This window comes from Trachymyrmex septentrionalis, unplaced genomic scaffold (genome assembly GCF_001594115.1).
Source record: "Trachymyrmex septentrionalis isolate Tsep2-gDNA-1 unplaced genomic scaffold, Tsep1.0 scaffold17, whole genome shotgun sequence".
In the NCBI taxonomy this organism is placed as follows: Eukaryota; Metazoa; Arthropoda; class Insecta; order Hymenoptera; family Formicidae; genus Trachymyrmex; species Trachymyrmex septentrionalis.
Window position 1 is genome coordinate 72,094 of NW_017304864.1, and position 18,693 is coordinate 90,786.

The following is an 18,693-nucleotide window of genomic DNA, read 5'->3' on the forward strand; positions in this document are numbered from 1 at the left end:
TGAATGTGTTAGAAAACAATACGGACATTAACCGTTAAAAAACGATCACAAAAAAGGTACTTATAAATTTAATACTGACACAGTTTGTAAACAAAAGTATATTTTTTAGTATAATTAACATTTATGATATATTAAATTAACAAGTATTTTATTCAGTCATCTTGGAATTTATGTTTTAAAACACATTGTTTTTATATTACTTGTTCATTTACTCATAAATTATGTCATTTTGGTACTAAGAAACATTGAATATCAATTTAACACACAATATTTTTAAATAACATAATTATTATGTTAAATTAACACTCGAATATGTTAAAAAATTCAACATAAACGGTTAACAAGAACATAAGTGGATTCCAACACAAATACATAATATTTTTTACTATATAAGATATTATTATACTTACCAACATGGAGTCTAAAAATAAATTGATTCGTTTTTCGACATATTGCGGGTGTTTATCACTTTGTACAATTATTCGCAAGCCTTGTGCTCCACTTGATCTACGTATACCACTAAATACTATATAGCCTAATTGTTCCTTAGTTCTTAAAGTATTAAAGCAAGGTTCCGCAATAATTTGTGCTAAAAGTTCTAAGAGCATATTCGACTCTGTTGATTCCAAACCAGTTGGATAATATACCATTGTACAAGAACTTTTATGTAAATTATTTTCTGCTTCAAACAGAAAGTGGCAACCTGTAAACACATATCACATATTGTTACAAATTGTTGCATACTAATGCATTACTAATTTCTAAGATAAAAATTTTATTATAAAAAAATGATATAAAAAAATGACTTCAATAACAAATAATTTTCTGTTACTTCTATTTTAATCTATTTTAATATAAAAAAAAATATACTTCATATATTTCTTTTTTATTTAAATAGATTAGGTTGTTCATTTTCATATTTATAAATTTTTTCTACAATTAACTTAGCATTTATATGAAACTGTTAGAAAATAGAAATAATAAAATTTTTCATGCTGAAATTCTTTAACGGCCAATTATACTAACGTTACTTTAACTTTAAACAAGGAACTTAAAACTCTGTTCCTCTCTACGTCTCTCTCAGCTTTAAAAAAATTCATGGAGTAGAAAGGAGACCAAATTCAAGCAGCCGGTCGTAAAAAGTAGGTCGATTCAAGCTTCGGAAAATCATTTTATGGAAGAATCAGAAACAGATCCGAGTAAACCTGTCGGAGAAAACTGCGAACTAGAAGATTTTATCAACAATTCGTGTGCGCTTGGTAGTATCAGGTATTTGAAATATTGAACTTATTGATCCATTCACATTTTAATCAAATAGAATAACATTTTATATAAATTGGAATTTCCGTAACAAAAATAAAACGTGCATATATGTATATGTGTAGTCCGAGCACATTATCATGTAGTTCAGACAATATTTTCAACTTTTCCTTTAATATTCTCGATGTACATTTTTCGAAGCCATGTTTTAAGGCCACTTTAAATTCTTGAGTTTGATCTCCTTTTTATTCCGCGAAAAAATTAAAGTAACGTTAGTGCAATCATATAACGACATAAGCATATTAATTTTTTCAAATTATCATAAATGAAATTTGATCATGTTACATGCTTACCATTTTCTAGTTTAATTTCACGGGACAATACTAGTTGCTGATCTAACAAGGGTATTATGTTGGGCACTCCAGTTGTCAACTTAGACTCAATTAATTTAAGTATATCTGTAGCTTCCGTTACGGTCACATTACCATGTATTAAGCACTCGACGTGCACCTTACTGAGTAGCTGTGGTATAAACTGCTGGAGTCCGTCGACATTTAAATCTATCACAGAATAAATAATATAATCAGAAATATATCATAGAAATATTAAGTATATATATTGTATATCATTAATATGCGCTGTAATTGTGCTAAGAACTAAAAGAAATTTAGAAAAAAGAGAGAAAAAAAATGATTTTTTACAAGTACAAAGTAAAAGTACAAGTTCTCTTTTATGCTTACAGGTAGTAGCTTTCAGTAATTCTTCCTTAAGCCAAGCTTGCTCTGCTAATAGGGCTACAAGATAATAGACAGCATGTTGATAAGGCTGTTCAGCAGCAAAATTTTTCAAGCTCCTGATATACTGTAATAATTCTACATAAATATGTTACTTAATTAAATTAAAAATATTGATTGTACTTATTGTACGTACTTTTTCCTTTAAGATTTCAAATCTCTTTGGATCAACTTTAAAATTTATCATTCGATCCATAATTTTTTCTAACAGCACACGTTGTTTGTTATCATAACCACCTATAGAGAGCTATAAAAAAAATTGATATTTCTTTTAAATTATGAATATATTTTTATAAAACAGTTGATAACCAGTAACATTATTATATATATATAGGAATAGAATTAAGCATATTTACGAATAACAAATTAGAAATAAATGATTTATGAATAAGCAATTTATGTATATATGTGAAAAAAAGCATTTGTTTTAAACATTATTAATGTTAATAACAAATTGAACAATAACTTATTCGAATAAACATTCAAATTTATTTAAATAATATACATTATATTTTATTATTATTATATATATGTACTCACTGTTATTCCATATTTAAAACTATTAAGTTCCCATCGTAAACCAGCTAAATCAGCAGCATACGTATATTCGTTAAGAGAATCACGAAACAGCTTAATAAACAAATAAGTGTAATTGCAACTAAGGGGATCCATATAGGCAAATGGGCTATAAATTAGAGACAAAAACATTGTGCATAATTATAGAAAATATTTTTTTGTTATAAGAAATTATATTTTATTCTCATCTTTAAATAATAATATTTTAAGAATCATAATTGCAAAATTAAGTTTATTTTTTTTAAGTAGTTTCAGTAATAACTAATTTATTAATATTATTTGGGATGCACATTATAATATCTACTAACATCATCATATTGTGAATTAATAATAAAAATCATTTAAGTTACCTGAATATTTCAAAATTACATTTAAAAATATTTCAGTATTACATATTCGATTAGAGCAGCAACGTTCTTTCACAATCATTTAATATATACCTGAAGAAATCGAAGATCATCTTTGCTTTAGGCACAAGAAATTCATCATCCTTTTTATACCAAAGTCTTACAAATGATGTATCCTCCAAAATAATAGGAAACTTTTCAACCTGTAAAATTTCACTTGTTAATATATACAATAATATGTAATAATATGTAATAAATATATACATAATGAGATCAAATACGATAGGGCAAAGGATCATTTCATGTACAAAAACAAGTCAAAGCCAAAATTATTGCATCTCATTTTTCTTATTTATATGACGACAGCTTTCTGTTGTGTAAACTAATCTTTAAATATAGGCATATATTTTTGTGAAGTTAGTACAGAAATATATATTTAAACGCACTTCACATGTATTATTATATAAAAACTATACATGTGTAAAAGAGACAGAATTTATTTTATTCTAACATTAATTAAATTCTATTTCATATCAAATTTCACGGTATAGTTTACGCTTCATGGAAATTTTGCTTTTGATCACAATGTGATCAAAAATTAATATTATAAAAAATGATATTTTTAATTACGTTAGTTTGTGGCTTGATATCAAATGTAGTTGCTATAAATTCATTCTTGAGAGGCAATTTCAGATCGTCATTAAAGCCAGGGGAGTTCCATGTGTCCATTATTTCCTTGGATATCTTCACTTTCTTATATTTAGTGCCATACCAACTTTCAATTTCATTAGCTATATTTTCATATATTTTTGCAGCTATATGAATCCTAACATTTTGCGGAATCAAATATCTCATTATTTCCTCGATTAAGTCCGGCCGCCATTCAGGATTAACAAGGTGCGCGCACAAAACTTCATTCATGGGAAATTCTTGCAACGCTCGAACCAAAAATTTCACATAAGTACGAGGCGAAGATTTTTCTTTAAAACGAAAGTTTATATTGTCAATATCTTTATATTCCTGCAAATGTACAAAATGCATTTCATATTTAATATACGATATTGAAGTACAAAATGTCTGGTAAATTGCGATAGCATAATTTTCCGGACATTCTACATAAAATTATAATTTATTTCGTCAATTACATCGTAGATCCATTTGATTGGTCCTTTCAACTTAAGCATATTGATATACTGAAACACCAGTAGGACAATATCTTCGATATGCTTAATACCTTCTTCGGTCAAATCGACAAGAATGTTAAAAATACTAAAGCCTCTGGCGGAAGAACGTAGTCCGGATGCTAGGGAGTTACACCATCCTTTAGCTTTCAAAGCCGATAATAATGAGCCTTCTCCTTCATGTCCAAGCAAATGAGAAACGTAATGTTCAGGCTATATTGACAAATTAACAATAAATATAAAAAAATATACGTACATCCACGCACGTACACATACCACACGCACACGCACATACATATGCACGCACACTCACACACATGTCCCATTTTAATTTTCCCAAGCAAATATCTCAAAAAATATGGAAAATATAGAAAAATGTTTCAAATAAAAGTGGAACGGTTTCGAGAGGGATGTATTTTGATCAAGTTGTTTTTTTTTCTAGATGGAGGTATCAAAAAGATATACAGGTCGTCTCCACCTTTTTAAATGGAATTGTATGTTTTTTTATACAATATGATTCTTCTAATTATTCTGCATATAAAAGTATTAAGGTAGGTAATATAAAAAAAACCAATAGTTTACGAGTTATTTAATATTTTATGTCAATATGTGCCAGAATAAAATGTAAAATATATCATAATATCTCGTCTTTCTCGAAACCGTCCCACTTTCATTTGAAACATTGTTCTATATCTTTCATATTTTTCGAGATATTTGTCTGAGGAAATTAAAATGAGACATCTTATATACAGAGTGTCCGATAATTTTTCTGACAGAGTTCGTGGACATGTAGAGCGGACTAAACTGAGACAGAAAGTCCCCATTTTACAATTTTCGCAATAGTTAACGAAATATTAATCTCTAAAGATCGCCGAATACGCGCACGTCCGTCCTATTACTATCAAGTATACGCCTGTTGCTAGCTCGGCGCGCGGGGAGTGGGATGGTCTATAGCAAGGCTTGCCAGGCCCATTTAAAATTGTAAAGTAGTAGAAGACTTTCCGTCTCAGTTTAATCCGCTCTACATGTCCACGAACTCTGTCAGAAGAATTATCGGACCCCCTATATGTATGTGTGTGTGTGTGTCCTTAAATAACTGCAAAATATTTCATGCGCAGATAGAGTGAACTAAACTAAGTCGTAAGAATCCTTTACCAATAGTCCTTTCACAATAGTTAACGAGATATCAATTTTTAAAGATAGCCGAATAAAAAGGTAAAATTACAGATAATAATATAGGATAATTTTAAGGTCTTCTTGAGAGTTTTTTATAAAATATCTTAAAGATATTTCTTAAAAAACTTTTAAAAGTATTTAAAATACCTTAAAGTTATTTGTGCATCGATTATATGTATAGACATTCCTGTTCAATGGATAACTAAAAAGAAGATTGTGAAAATTGCAAAATGTTAAAGAACTTGTTGTCTCAGTTTAGTCCTCTATCTACATATCAGCGTTTTGACAATATTTATTAAACACCGTGTGCATATAAAACACTGTATGTGTGTGCATGTGAGTATGTACATAAAACACTGTTCGACCTTTATTCGAATATAATATTGACCTTTTTTCGAATACTGGAACGAAACATCTCATTCTCATAATTTAGAACGCTAAATACGACTCCAATTTTTTAAATTGTACCAGCACGTCACATATTGTAATTATAATATAACAAAATATCTAAAAATAAGCCTGTCTTGCAACTTTAACTGTCAATTTCTTAAAATTGTAATGTGATGGAACAAAAAGTGGATTCGTATTCAACCAAAAAATTACGGAAAATAACTGGTCTCATTTTAGTATTTTGTTTTGTAATTATACTTTAAAAAAAGAACTAACAATAAGATATAATATTCATTTAAAGTATCAAAACCAAAAAAAAAGTATATTATATTACCGAAGACCGATAATGTTGACGCATGTCTGGTAAAGGAAACGAAATGTCTAAATTTCTTGTATCCTTTATTGGAACAATGTACCACATAGTGCGGAAATGTTCATCCTGGAATGGATGTTCAGGCCATATTGGAACTTCAATTTCCTTGTTTCGTACCTCACAAAACAGGTCCACTACCATATTTTCAAGTTCATCTAAACTCTCTAAGTAAAAAATGTATTTGTTAATATAATGTATAGAGTAATGTTTTCAGATGTTCTAATCATAAATAGATTCAATAAATTATTGTCATACCTTTGCCAAGAACAGACAGTGACATAATATTTGCAGAATAATACTTTTCATGAAACTCTAGTAGTTTATTTCGAACATTAATGCCCTTTTGTTTCGGTATTGTGTCTAATGTTTCTCTATTTCCTGTGCCGAATTTCGAAAACGGATGATCTGAGCTCGCAGATGATTTGTCTAATTGATCAAATCGCCACGTATCATTTGCTACATTTTTCTCGTGTTCTGAATTTATGGCATTTAGTTCTAGCTCAGTCAAGTTCTCCGTAAAAAGAGGCCCTAAGAAAAATTGAGCAAAACGATCTAAAGCGCCTTCTAACTTCTCCGGAGTTACATCGAAATAATAGGTGGTGTGATCTAAATCTGTTAATGCGTTACTTGCACCACCATTCTGTGACAGAAATATACTGTAATCATTCTCTTGAGGATATTTCTTCGTTCCTAGGAACAACATATGTTCACAAAAGTGCGCTAATCCAGGTAGATCATCTGGATCGCACATATAGCCTGTAACACATATTTTATTTCTAAACTTTGAAATTAATAATTTGACAATTATTAATAAAAAAATGTTAGTTTCATCACATTATAAAATACAACTAAATCCAGCAGAAAATGTTAACAATATTAACAATATAAAGTCATTAAGAAAAATATACATAGATAATAAAAAAAATCAAAATATTGACCTCGTGGCCTAAAGACATAGAACAATCGCACGGAATACATAAAATCCGAGTTCGGTTTTCTCTATATGGCTGCAGTCGATTTGGCTGCTTTCAGTGCTTTTCAGTATTTCTATTCTTATTTTACATCTAACGAATGGTAAGGAATGATGATTACAAGCGCTTAAAGCGCGTGAGCGTCCAAATCGACCACAGCCTGTATTTGTTATAATTTATAATATATACAAAATGATTTTATAAAAATGTTCTTATGAAAATCGCTAGAAATATTTAGCAAAATCGCAAAATAATATAATTACCGGCATTAACATCCATTGCAACAGCACTTTTATCAGTTGTTGGATCGCTTATTAAAAGAACTTTCATTTTATTAGTGAGTACTAAACCTCTATATAATCGGTCATCATTTTGTGATTTTATTATATCATCACATCGCTTTTCCACACGTTCAGTCGACATATTGGCAATAGATTCAGAAATTTGATTTCTAAACATGAAGGAAATGCAAATAAAAATTTTAAGAATGCATGAATTTGTTATTCTATTATCGCTATGCATCAATGATGCTGAAAAATATTTTAAAACTAGAACAGGACTCTTCCGTTATTTTCAATCTCTTAATGTAATACAAAATTTACAGCAAACAATATCTTTTTGCAGTAGTGTTTATAACTACCTTATACAATCATGACTTCTTAAGAGCACAAATATAATTTTTAAATGTTCAGTATATACTACTCAAAAACATAAACAATATCATGAGAAACGGACGAAATATAGCCCCGTTGTATTCTATATGTTAAATATGTATGTATAAATGTAACAAAATAGTATATAAACTTTTTACATAGATTATGAAGTTAAGTTCCCATAATTTATTATTATTAAGACAAAATATTTTCTCTATTCTCAAGTCAAGTTTTCAGATTTCTTTATCTCAAGTCAAGTTTTCCTTCAATTTCCATTTATGTTCTAACTGCACAGGTGCAAAATAAAAACATGTATGTTTTGTCTTTGTCATTCATTTCCTTATTCCATCATGTTTAAATGACAAACATACAAGTAGGAAAATAATACAAAGTTGAAACAAAGGAAAACTTAACTTTAGATAATTGATGAAAAAAAAGCCAATTGATAAAAAAAAATCAACTGATAACAATATATCACTAGAAAATAATTTTAATTGAAGATTGTAAGTACTTTCCTTCACTTAATATTGTGGATGTATTTATATGCAATGTAGCAAATTTAAATAAAGGAAATATAAAAATTGTATCGCGATAAAAAATTTTTCATGTGGAGTATGTATATAAACATGTAATATAAACATTCTTACACATAATTATACATGAAATATATCTGTACATGTTCATACATCCTTCTTTCTTTTGTAAAATTACTGTTTAATATAATAAAAATAATAATAATAATGAGAAAACGTAAAAAATAATTAGAAAGATAATTTCGCATTATTTCTTTAAAAAAAAAAAACAAGTTTGGAAAAATATAAAAGAATTACTCATATATAATTACATATAAAATTATACATAATTGTATAATATATGATCAATTTTTTTACAACGAACAATGTGAAAATTATCTTTTTAATTATTTTTGATGTTTTCTTATTATTTTTATTATGCTAAACAGTAATTTTAGAAAAGAAAGAAGAATATATAAACATGTATGAATATATTCCATATATAATTATATTAATTATGTATGTTTATGAATGTTTGTACATGTTTATTGTATGTTTATATATATTTATATACATTCATGCATAAAAAAATTTTTATCGCGATATAATATCTATAAAATAAGTAAATTTAACATATGTATATTTCACATATATATGTATATTAATCTATCAATAGTACACAATTTATAAAATAAATAAAATTATTTATTTTTCCTAAAGCTTAACTTACTAAACAACTGCTACATTTAATTGTTCGTTATTAAAAAACTGTGAATACATTTTAACTTGAAAAAAAAATTACATAATAAATCACAATAAATCACAATAAATCCACAGTAAAAAAATCACGCGCACGTCTGTAATAATTTTGGATCATACTCTGCATGTTACATTAAAAAACTAACAATAAATAAAAATAAACATTAACTTCAGTTAAATAAAAAATATTAAAATAAAAATGTCAATAAATAAATGTGATGAATATTCAAAATTATGTATTGAAATCAATTTTGCTCAAGTAATTTCTTTCTCTTTCTTGTAACTTTTAGAATAAAATTTTCTTTCATCTTTTCTGCAATAGAACAATTAAATTGAGCTGTGATTATAACTCACAAAAATGAAAACAAAAAATTGTTGCAATTGATACATAAGAGAAAAAAAAGAAAGTATAAATCGTGTATAGCTTCACTGTTTACGTTACCACTCTTAGGCTCGAATAACATATGGTTGTGTAGGCAACAGTTAACTACTAAACGACAGTATTCTTACTTGCAGATACAACTCTCCACATAGGAGTTCTTGTCATTTTGATAAAATGACGTCATCGTGAAACATCGACAACAGGACCTCACATCGGACACGATTCAAATTTATTGTTTCCCGTTTTTTCTGTCACCCAAATCTTATCGTTACTATCTTGGTGATGACTTTGCGGAGATACGTTATATACATAAACACACAACACACACACACTCTCTCTCTCTCTCTCTCTCTCTCTCTCTCTCATACGCACGGTGCTTCCATAATGAAAAAACAGCGCATTCCAAACAGAATAACAAGTCATTATGATGTCAAAATGACTCCAAAATGATCATTAAAAGTCATTTTTCAATCATTTTCGATTCAATTTAATTATTTTGACATTATCGTGACTTATTGTTCTGCTTAGGATTGTCTCGCACAAAGATCTTGTATTACCTCGTAAAAAGAAAAAAAAAGTGACACTGATAAAATCACTTGGCGTTGTGTTGAGGTTAGGTACACTGACACGCCAAATTTGACCGAGAATTCGTGATTCCTGACAATCTCTCGATAATGTCGTGAAAACGTCCACCGAGAGAGTCGCAAAATTGCCAATTGTGTTAAATCACTTCAATTTAACGATCGATGTAAACATTCGACAAGATGACGCGGCGAATGATAGGAGCGGTGTGTTGTCAGGTATACGTGGGACTATGACACGATGACGAGTGACAAGTGATGTACTCGCATTTGCGGAAAAACGTAGGTACCTGAAGAGCAGGCGAGATTGTACGGATACGAGCGGCACACGGGATTTTAACGTGCGCGTAACAAACATCGGAACAATCGGAGCATCGAAGGACAGAGACAAATCTAACGAATTACAAAGTCGGAGCAACACAAAGTTCTACACTCGCTTGCACTTGGGTCCACTGTGATCCGCCGATCAAATCAACTTATGTCACTAGTTGCCGATTAGGGTATATATCCACACAACTTGCATAGTATGCATAAACGTATGCATAAAGATTATCTAATCGCATTTCTCTTATAAAGTTGTACGTGATTGGATAATTTTCTTTATTCATATGATTATGCGGCTATGCAAGTTTATGTGGATATAGCTTTAGGGTTGTCGTTTGACGGTTCTATATTAGCGAATCATCACGATGCAACGAGTATAGGCCACCTTCATCGTAATTGGGAAAATAGAATCGTCAACTGGTAACCTCAATCAGAAGTAATGCGATTATAACTGTACGGTTTAATGTATAAATAAAAGCTATGATAGGAGCATGTTGGATGTTGAAACATGCGACATGTTAAACCTAATATGATGCCTCTTATGATCTGTGACCAGTTATACGTTGTCACGTTGTGCTATCGTGTCGCGTGATTACAGTGGCTGCGTTCAGCAAAAAAAAGCAGCTTTGCAACTGTTGTAAAATTCTTTAATATGATTGGTCTTACCCTTAGTTTCTCACTGGATCTAAATATAAACCAATCATATATAAGAATTTTATAACAGTTGCAAAACTGCTTTTGCTGCTGAACACAGCCAATTGATGCTTAAATTGGCTGTTCCGAATTCAACCCCATCATCATACATATTCCACAGTACGTTCCATAGTATATTCTGATAGGTTAAAATTTTTATTCTCTATTTCTTTGATTGTGCGCAGCCCCAAATAACACCTATTGGTGTATCCATCTAGACATCCAATCAGACTTTTAGTTCTGGAAGAATATACCAATAGGAGCGACCGCTCATTCAATTAGTGAGTTTGCTAAATGCGTCCAATGGTTTGAAGTTAGCGGCGCAAAATTCTCGAGAATTCAAATCTGGACAAAGAAGCATTACATTCAGTTCGATTAATCGGCAGCATTTCTTGAAGTAAAATAATCTTTTTTTCGTATATTAAATTACAATAAACTATAATTCTGTTTATGTCAATAAAATAATACAACAATTATTCAATTAATTATATAATCACTAATTTTAAATTACTCAAAGTTTTTAATTCAAATCAATCAAGAGCTGCGCAACATTCGTAATCCGTTCTTATTTGAAAATGTATTAAGTCTTATAAGATATCAATTCCGCTCTCTAATTAGTTCATAACATCTTAAAATTGTACTTAACACGATCCTAAATATAAGATCTGATTATATATGAATACTATTCGAAATGAGAGTTGAGTTGTATTAATAGCATCTTAAGATATTACTTAAGATGGTCTTAAACCATAAGAACCGGTTATGAATACTGGCCATAGATATCAATCGATCAGTTATTTAACAAACAAAACTTACTCAGTGTATTGTTTGACAGATTAAAAAAGAAACACTGTATAATATACTGTTGTATACTGTTAAATTAACCAATGGAAATATAGTTCAAGGCTTTTTAAACAGTAATCACATGTGCAAAATTAATATGATATAAGAAAAAGTATCTGTTTGGCGCTTCGAAGAATTTTGATTGACCAGTCAGAAGAAAAAATTTTACTAATTGATCAATAAAAAAAATGTTGTGTTTTTTTAACATTATGTATGATATTATATTACAGAAAATACTTTATTATTTTCTTAAACTTAATTGAACTGTCAAATGTGTGTATTTGAACAACGTAGAAGGTCAGTATTTGTCTTTTTTTTTATATGACTGTCTTCATAACAAATGTCATCTAATATCAATATTTAGCGTGATTTTAATTGGCCATACAACAGCTAAATCACATATTGATGTAATGTATTATAATATATATACATATGTAAATTAAAAAAATTAGCAAATTCATTAAAATATTTACAACTTTACTGGTCAACAATTCGTAAACTTTATTCATTATTGTAATTTTCATCTCAACAAAACATACAACCGACCCAAATCGATCCCTTGAGCAGTCTTTAAGTCGGTGTTACACGATATGTACATTGAAGTCATTTGTAGATTAAGGATTGCGAAATAAAGATTAGAATTTAATCAATCAGAATAAAACAGATTGGAATTAAAATTACCTGACCGGTCGAAATCTAATCTCTAACTCGCAATTCTCCAATGAATAGTGTGAGACGGACTTAGCGGATTTGACGCACGCAGTTCGCCGTTTATCTATCGATCACTCCGTGACGCGCGTTTAGTACAGACGCGCGCCGTGAGGCGCGGCCGGCGGCGCGGTCGCCGCTGTCGGCGCGCAGTGGCCCTTGTACGCGCGTGATGCGCGGACGTATGCGTCGCGATTGTGCGAGAAAGAGAAAGAGAGAGAGAGATCGAGCTACTGTAATCATGCTGCATATCGTCGGTCCGCTGATTTCCGCGACAGCGGTGTAGGTATACGCGCGAAACGATTCGTGATCTTGAGCGACCCCGGAGAGAAACCGCCGGGTGTCAAGCGCGCATCGTAGGATTACGTGCAAAGTAAACACACGCACGCACGTAAAAGCTCATGCGCGCGCGCGCGCGAGTAAGCGATCACAGCCAGGCAGACGTTGAAGCGTACAAAGCAGCATCTCGCGATCAAGTGTATAGTCGGCTGTCGGTGTGGTGTGCCCGACAATCGAATCGGTCGACGACAGGCGAAGTGAACTGATTGCATACGCGCCAGACAGCTCGAGAGTTACCCGCGTGAAGTGAGGAAACGCGCGATCAGCCGAAGCGCGATTACCTTCAGAGAGTTCAGAGCGACGTCGACAGTGGCATCGCTCGGGCGGGCACACCGCCGTCCGTGCCGCGCCGGGCGGCTCATCTGTAGTACCTTCCCTTACTTGCATGCCACGTTTCGAATCGAGGATCCGAGCTGCCTGTTGGTGTTTCGTCGTGTTTATCGAGGTAGGCTGGCTTCGCCAATATCGCGCTTGTATCTAAACGACCTAAACCGGCGGTAAGTCATTTTCGGCGATTCTGGGCGGATTACGCCAGGCGTCATTAAAATGTATTTACTGAATTGTATGGAATTGTACGCGCCCTGACCGTCGGTCTCTTTCAACTGTTCTCTGCGTTTCTTGAGTTTAAAGTGCAATACATACGTCTATTTGAGCTTCGGATAGAGATACGCGAAAACGATATGGAAAGAGAGAGAATAAGAGAGAGAGAATTTGCTGTTAATTTTCTAGAGGTGACCAAAATCCACCAAAATCTGTAATACAGTTGCTAAAGCTGGGGCCATAAAACTCCATTTAATTATTAATTAAAAAGCACTAAATAATTTCAAGAAATCAAAATAACATAATTCTATTTCAAAAAAGAATAAATTGTAGAATATATTTTAATAAGAATAATTGAAATTTGCAGATGTAATATAAAGAAAATTGACTTGTTCGGCAAAGAGATATAGTGAATCCGAATTGAATAGATCCAAGACTCCGACAGCTCCGGAGGGTTAAAAATAAATGAAAGGTACGATGGATCTTGCATCGTAATCGGTATTAAGTAAATACAGTATAGGGAGAAACGAAAAACCAATTGAATATTCATCAGAATCGATCGCCCCTAGATCGATTTGTCTTATTGACTGCGTTCAGCAGAAAATGCAGCTTTGCAAATGTTACATAATTTTTTTAAATATAATTGGCCCTTAATTTCTTACCGAATCTAAATGTATAAACTAATAATATTGAAAAAAATTGCAAAATTGCTTTTTCCGATGAAGACAACCGTTGTCAAGTTACACTTTTCATACTCGGCGCTTTCGACCAGAGAGGGTTTGGATCACTCCTACAGCGATTAATGACGTAACGATCCTGTCAAGTGCATCACCAGTTGAGCGCAAGTTCATAAAAGTTAACTTTGTCGCGCAAAGTAATTCGAGCTACCTCTGGAGCCGAAAATGATATTAAAGTGACGCAGGAGATCTATTTTATGTCTCCAATTACACTTTCTATATTAGAAACTTGACTTTACCTTTTTAAAGTACACGTGTATATGACGTTAAAATTATCGAGATGCTTTTTTATTAAATACTGGAGTAAATTTAATACGTTAAATTTTTTTGGGGGGACAATTAAGGATCAAACAACATTCCAGCCAGAAAAAAAATATCTCTTAAGTTTTATGTTTTATGCTAGAAACTTTGAGATCTCGGAGAAGTTTCTAGAAAGAATTTACATATTATATATATATTGGAACAATTTGATCACATAACCAATGCGATTGGTCAATATTTTTCATCCGAGATTTCTAGCATCGTGAACTCAAAGTTTTATACATTTTTCGACTCCAATCATTTTGTTTCATTTTTATATTATTACTTATTGTTAGACGATGCGTTTTAATTGCATCATATTGTATATTTCTGTGAGGGACTAATGTTCATTTCTGTCAATGTCTGTTAATTTTAATTTCAATTTAATTTACTCTATATTTTTTATAATTCTACAAATTGGGAAAGAATAAAGAATAAGTTAAACCGAAGTTAAAGTTTTCTACATTGATTGGAATAGTCGACCGTCTTTTTCTGTAATATTTTTTATTATTATAACTTTTCTGTGTATAAAAAAGTGATTATATATCCGTTTTGTTATTTTGTTTCAAGCAAGAGTGCCCAAATATTCAAATGTTTGCTTGTTTTAATTAACTTTCTTTTATTTCACAATATATTATTAGTATTTAAATGAGTATACAAGGTATCAATATGTAGATGCTTTTTTTATTCTTTCAAAAAAATTAAGGGAAACAAATGTGTACGAAAAAAAAACTTTAAACTAAACTCTGTTGCGTTCGAGACTGTTTGATATAGAGACTGTTCTCGTGCGTTTTCACAGAAAAATATTGTAGAATATTCTAGAATCATTAAGCTCGAACTGCCTATCTATTCCGGAGTCCCTTTAATCTCCAAACTCTTATCCTGATGAAATATGCGTGAAACGAAAATGTCATCGCTCTTTCTCCGTTTTTTATTCGTTTTCTCACTCCACGCATGGCCATGTGGTCACGTGACAAATGGTATAGTGGGAGAGCGACGTAAGAGACTTCCACTTGACAGGGGAACAGCTGTTTCAGAATAAAAGAGGATTCGGAATAGAAAGGCTTTGTCGTAACATCTAAAATATTGAAAATTAAACTCTACGAAATTAAGGTACACAATTCTGTTCAAACTCAAAACATTAATAATCATCTGGCAACATCAGAGGATTGTCAATTAACATAATTTTGCACGCATATATTCGAAAAATCATATGATCGGCTTCAAAATAGTTGAGACAATTAGTAACTCTTGAAACGCACGTGAAATATCCAGTAAAAGAATTTATCTCGAATTCTTGAAATTCTTTGTGGAATTTTGCTCTAAAGAGTGAAAATTCTGCCACTCTTAAAAAAGAATTTTTAGTTTTTAAGAGTGAAATTTCACTTTTTAGATATTCACTTCGAAGAATTTAGAGAGTAGAAACATTCATCGGTTTGTTCTTTATAGCTGAATTTTTTGTTTCTTTCATCTTCCCCATACTCTAAACAATCGGTATGAATGTAATGCATATGCTGTGTAATTCTTACCGTGTTGATGTTAATATTAACCACACTATGATAATATTGAGGTACGCCAAGGTTTTAAATCCACAGCATGTTGATTAATATTAATACAAAATTCCACACCATGTTGATTAATATTAATACAAAATTATACAGGGCGTCTCGAAATTCGCGAACAAAATACCATAGTAAGAAAGATTTCGAAAAATTTAATAAAAAGTTTATTTGTAAATTTTTATTTTAAGCAGTAATTTTTGAGATATAAGGGTTTAAATGCCAAACTATGTTTAGATAGCTACCTGTCCATGAGTCACACGTGGTATGTATTTGTGAGCGTTGGTGAGTGCTCACTTCAGTGATAGTTACAAGTAATAATCTAAACGTGATTTGTAATTGGTTATATTTAAACCATTCGTATTTAAAAAATTACTGCTTAAAATAAAAAATAACAAATAATTAAATTTTTATTTGATTTTTCAAAGACCTTGCTGCAATATTTTAATTCACGAATTTTGAGACACCCTGCATAGACACCGCATGATGTGTTAAATTCACAATTATATTTTTTAGAATACATTTTCTCTCTGTTAAATTATACATTTTCTCCCTGTCAAATTATACATTTATTTTTAAAGAGTGAAAATATAGTGCAGCTACGAAGAACAGACTTCGTTCCAACATCAAAAGAGTGCCACGTGCAACATACATAGTGACACGTTTACCGTCGTAGAAACTACTTGCCGCTTTGAAATGACGAGTATGTTCTTTCGAAGGATTCGATATGAAAACATTATTTCATTTATATGACGACTCCCGGTGGTCGAGTCAATGTCGTTAAATCACGATGATTACGGCATTGGTCTTTATTGCTCGGAAGTAGGCAGTTTTCGTTTCAGGGACTTTCGTTTATAGGTACAGCGAGACAGAGAGGAACGATACTAGGGCTGTTGCTCCAACGTTGATGAGTCGTTTCATGCTCTTGACGTTTAGTAATGGCCATTTAACACTTTCATGTACCGGATGTAAAAGAAGTCACGCGCCAGTTTCCGCAGATGATTTTTTTTTCTTTTACCTTCACTATTCCGCTCATCAAACGGATGAGATATGGATAAAAGTAAACGTTGCATTAATGGATACACGTTAAAAACCTTCTTTTGATGAGAAGGAAATTCATATGAGAAAAATTGAACTCAGAATTTCAACAGCAAAATATTTTTGGTCTTTAATTACACACCAACAAATAAGTTATAATTTGAGGATAGAATAACATAGAATTGAAAATCCTGATTTTTTTTAATTTGTGGAACAAAAAATTCATAGATCTATATTGATAGACCTATGCTGAGTATATTTATTGTGCTTCAAAATCAAACTTAAAAGATATTTGTTGCTTCCAAAGGACAAATAGTTCTAAATTAGAAAAACAAGAAAAAAGTTGTTATACGTTAGATGTTATTAATTTATTTTATCGCCTTAATCACCAATCCAAAGCATGAATCCAAAGACGGATTCAACAATTTACGAGTAACTCTGAATCTCGCTTTACATTTGTCCGGACATTTCGATCAACCTTGCATCTTATCGCGAGGTTAAAAAACTGTCATTGAACGTTTTGCGCTGTTCCCCAACAATCCGTGTCAAAGAAATGGGAATTTTATTCCGTCATTGGTGCTCGGATTGCGTGAAGCTGCGTTACTTGCGGTGGATTAACCGATCTCTCAATCGGTCTCATGTACAACCACGTGTGTTAATGGTTATCCAGCGCGACCGCGTTCACAAGGACATCTCACCGGCAATCAACTCGCTGAGTCTTTCCATTCTTTACGGAGCGTGAAGCTATTGAACCATGCAAATTAACTACGTAAACGAAAAAAATACATTTCTTAGGCACTGTAAAGAAATTGGTCACTGAGTGCAAGCGAACCGGACATGGTTAATGTACGTAGTCGTACATGCATATACAAGGTGGATTATTAGCAATGTAACTGAGAAGGGGAACTGTTCACACTATATTATATGCACGCGTCACGATTTAAGTTCTTTACATTTTTTTTTTAATTCTTTAGCGATACGAATAATTTCGATACACCTACATACGCTTGTATTGTATAAAATACTAGATGAATTTACATGCATATCAGACGTTCGGAGCACGTGCTTCTTGTTCAAATGTTAACGCATCTTGATTCTTTGAAAATTTTTTTCAATTATTATTTATTATTCGTCAAACACATTGATATGTCAGATTATAAGCCTCCACGAAATATGAGCCTTTTGCCTCTTTAAGATAAAGTCTAAATCGTTGCAGTTTAAATAATCACGATCATGATGCGCGAACATTTAGGCAGGAAGTACGCGCCACGAATATATGTGCAACTTTACGCGTTAATGAATTTATGACCCTATTTGTACCTTATACCTACACTCTAACATGTGAATACACATTTTGACTGACTTCGGCCAAGCTCCAGTTATTTTAACCGGCGATTAATATTTACCAAATAATATCTATTTTATTAACATAGAAAGAATTATTAATTTCTTTGTTCCATCATAAAAAGATTAAGCTAAATCCGTTTCTATTAATCTAGATTAACTTTAAAGCTTAGTCCATTTCTATTAGTTTAGATTAACTCGGCTTTAATCTCCGACTTAAATTACTCTTTATTTTTTTCTGACACTAGAATAAAAATAAAAAGTGAGTTGAACCGAGATTAAAACTAATTTATTGCTACAAATGAACATAAAA

The 18,693-nt window shown here is 31.4% G+C and overlaps 2 protein-coding genes across 8 annotated transcripts in view; one reads left to right on the forward strand and one right to left on the reverse strand.

The window, feature by feature from the left end:
* LOC108746406 (insulin-degrading enzyme-like) overlaps positions 1-10,392 on the reverse strand; it is an 11,391-nt gene extending 999 nt beyond the window's left edge. Inside the window, exons 1-12 of one of the 4 annotated variants that reach the window (XM_018483147.1) lie at positions 10,246-10,392; positions 7,332-7,519; positions 6,353-6,853; positions 6,059-6,261; positions 4,123-4,371; positions 3,608-3,997; positions 3,071-3,180; positions 2,595-2,739; positions 2,191-2,301; positions 2,001-2,121; positions 1,614-1,820; positions 411-703 (exon numbers count right to left, since the gene is read on the reverse strand). In XM_018483147.1, the coding sequence (XP_018338649.1) occupies positions 411-703; positions 1,614-1,820; positions 2,001-2,121; positions 2,191-2,301; positions 2,595-2,739; positions 3,071-3,180; positions 3,608-3,997; positions 4,123-4,371; positions 6,059-6,261; positions 6,353-6,853; positions 7,332-7,519; positions 10,246-10,313 (2,586 nt within the window). In that variant the 5' untranslated portion in view covers positions 10,314-10,392. The other 3 variants (XM_018483150.1, XM_018483148.1, XM_018483151.1) reach the window with 3 other exon arrangements.
* A 2,274-nt stretch (positions 10,393-12,666) lies between these two features.
* Positions 12,667-18,693, forward strand: part of LOC108746407 (TBC1 domain family member 24) — a 29,378-nt gene continuing 23,351 nt past the window's right edge. For all 4 annotated transcript variants that reach the window (XM_018483152.1, XM_018483154.1, XM_018483153.1 and 1 more), the window contains exon 1: positions 12,667-13,307. The gene's annotated coding sequence lies outside the window, so the exon portion shown is untranslated. The remainder of the gene's footprint in view (positions 13,308-18,693) is intronic.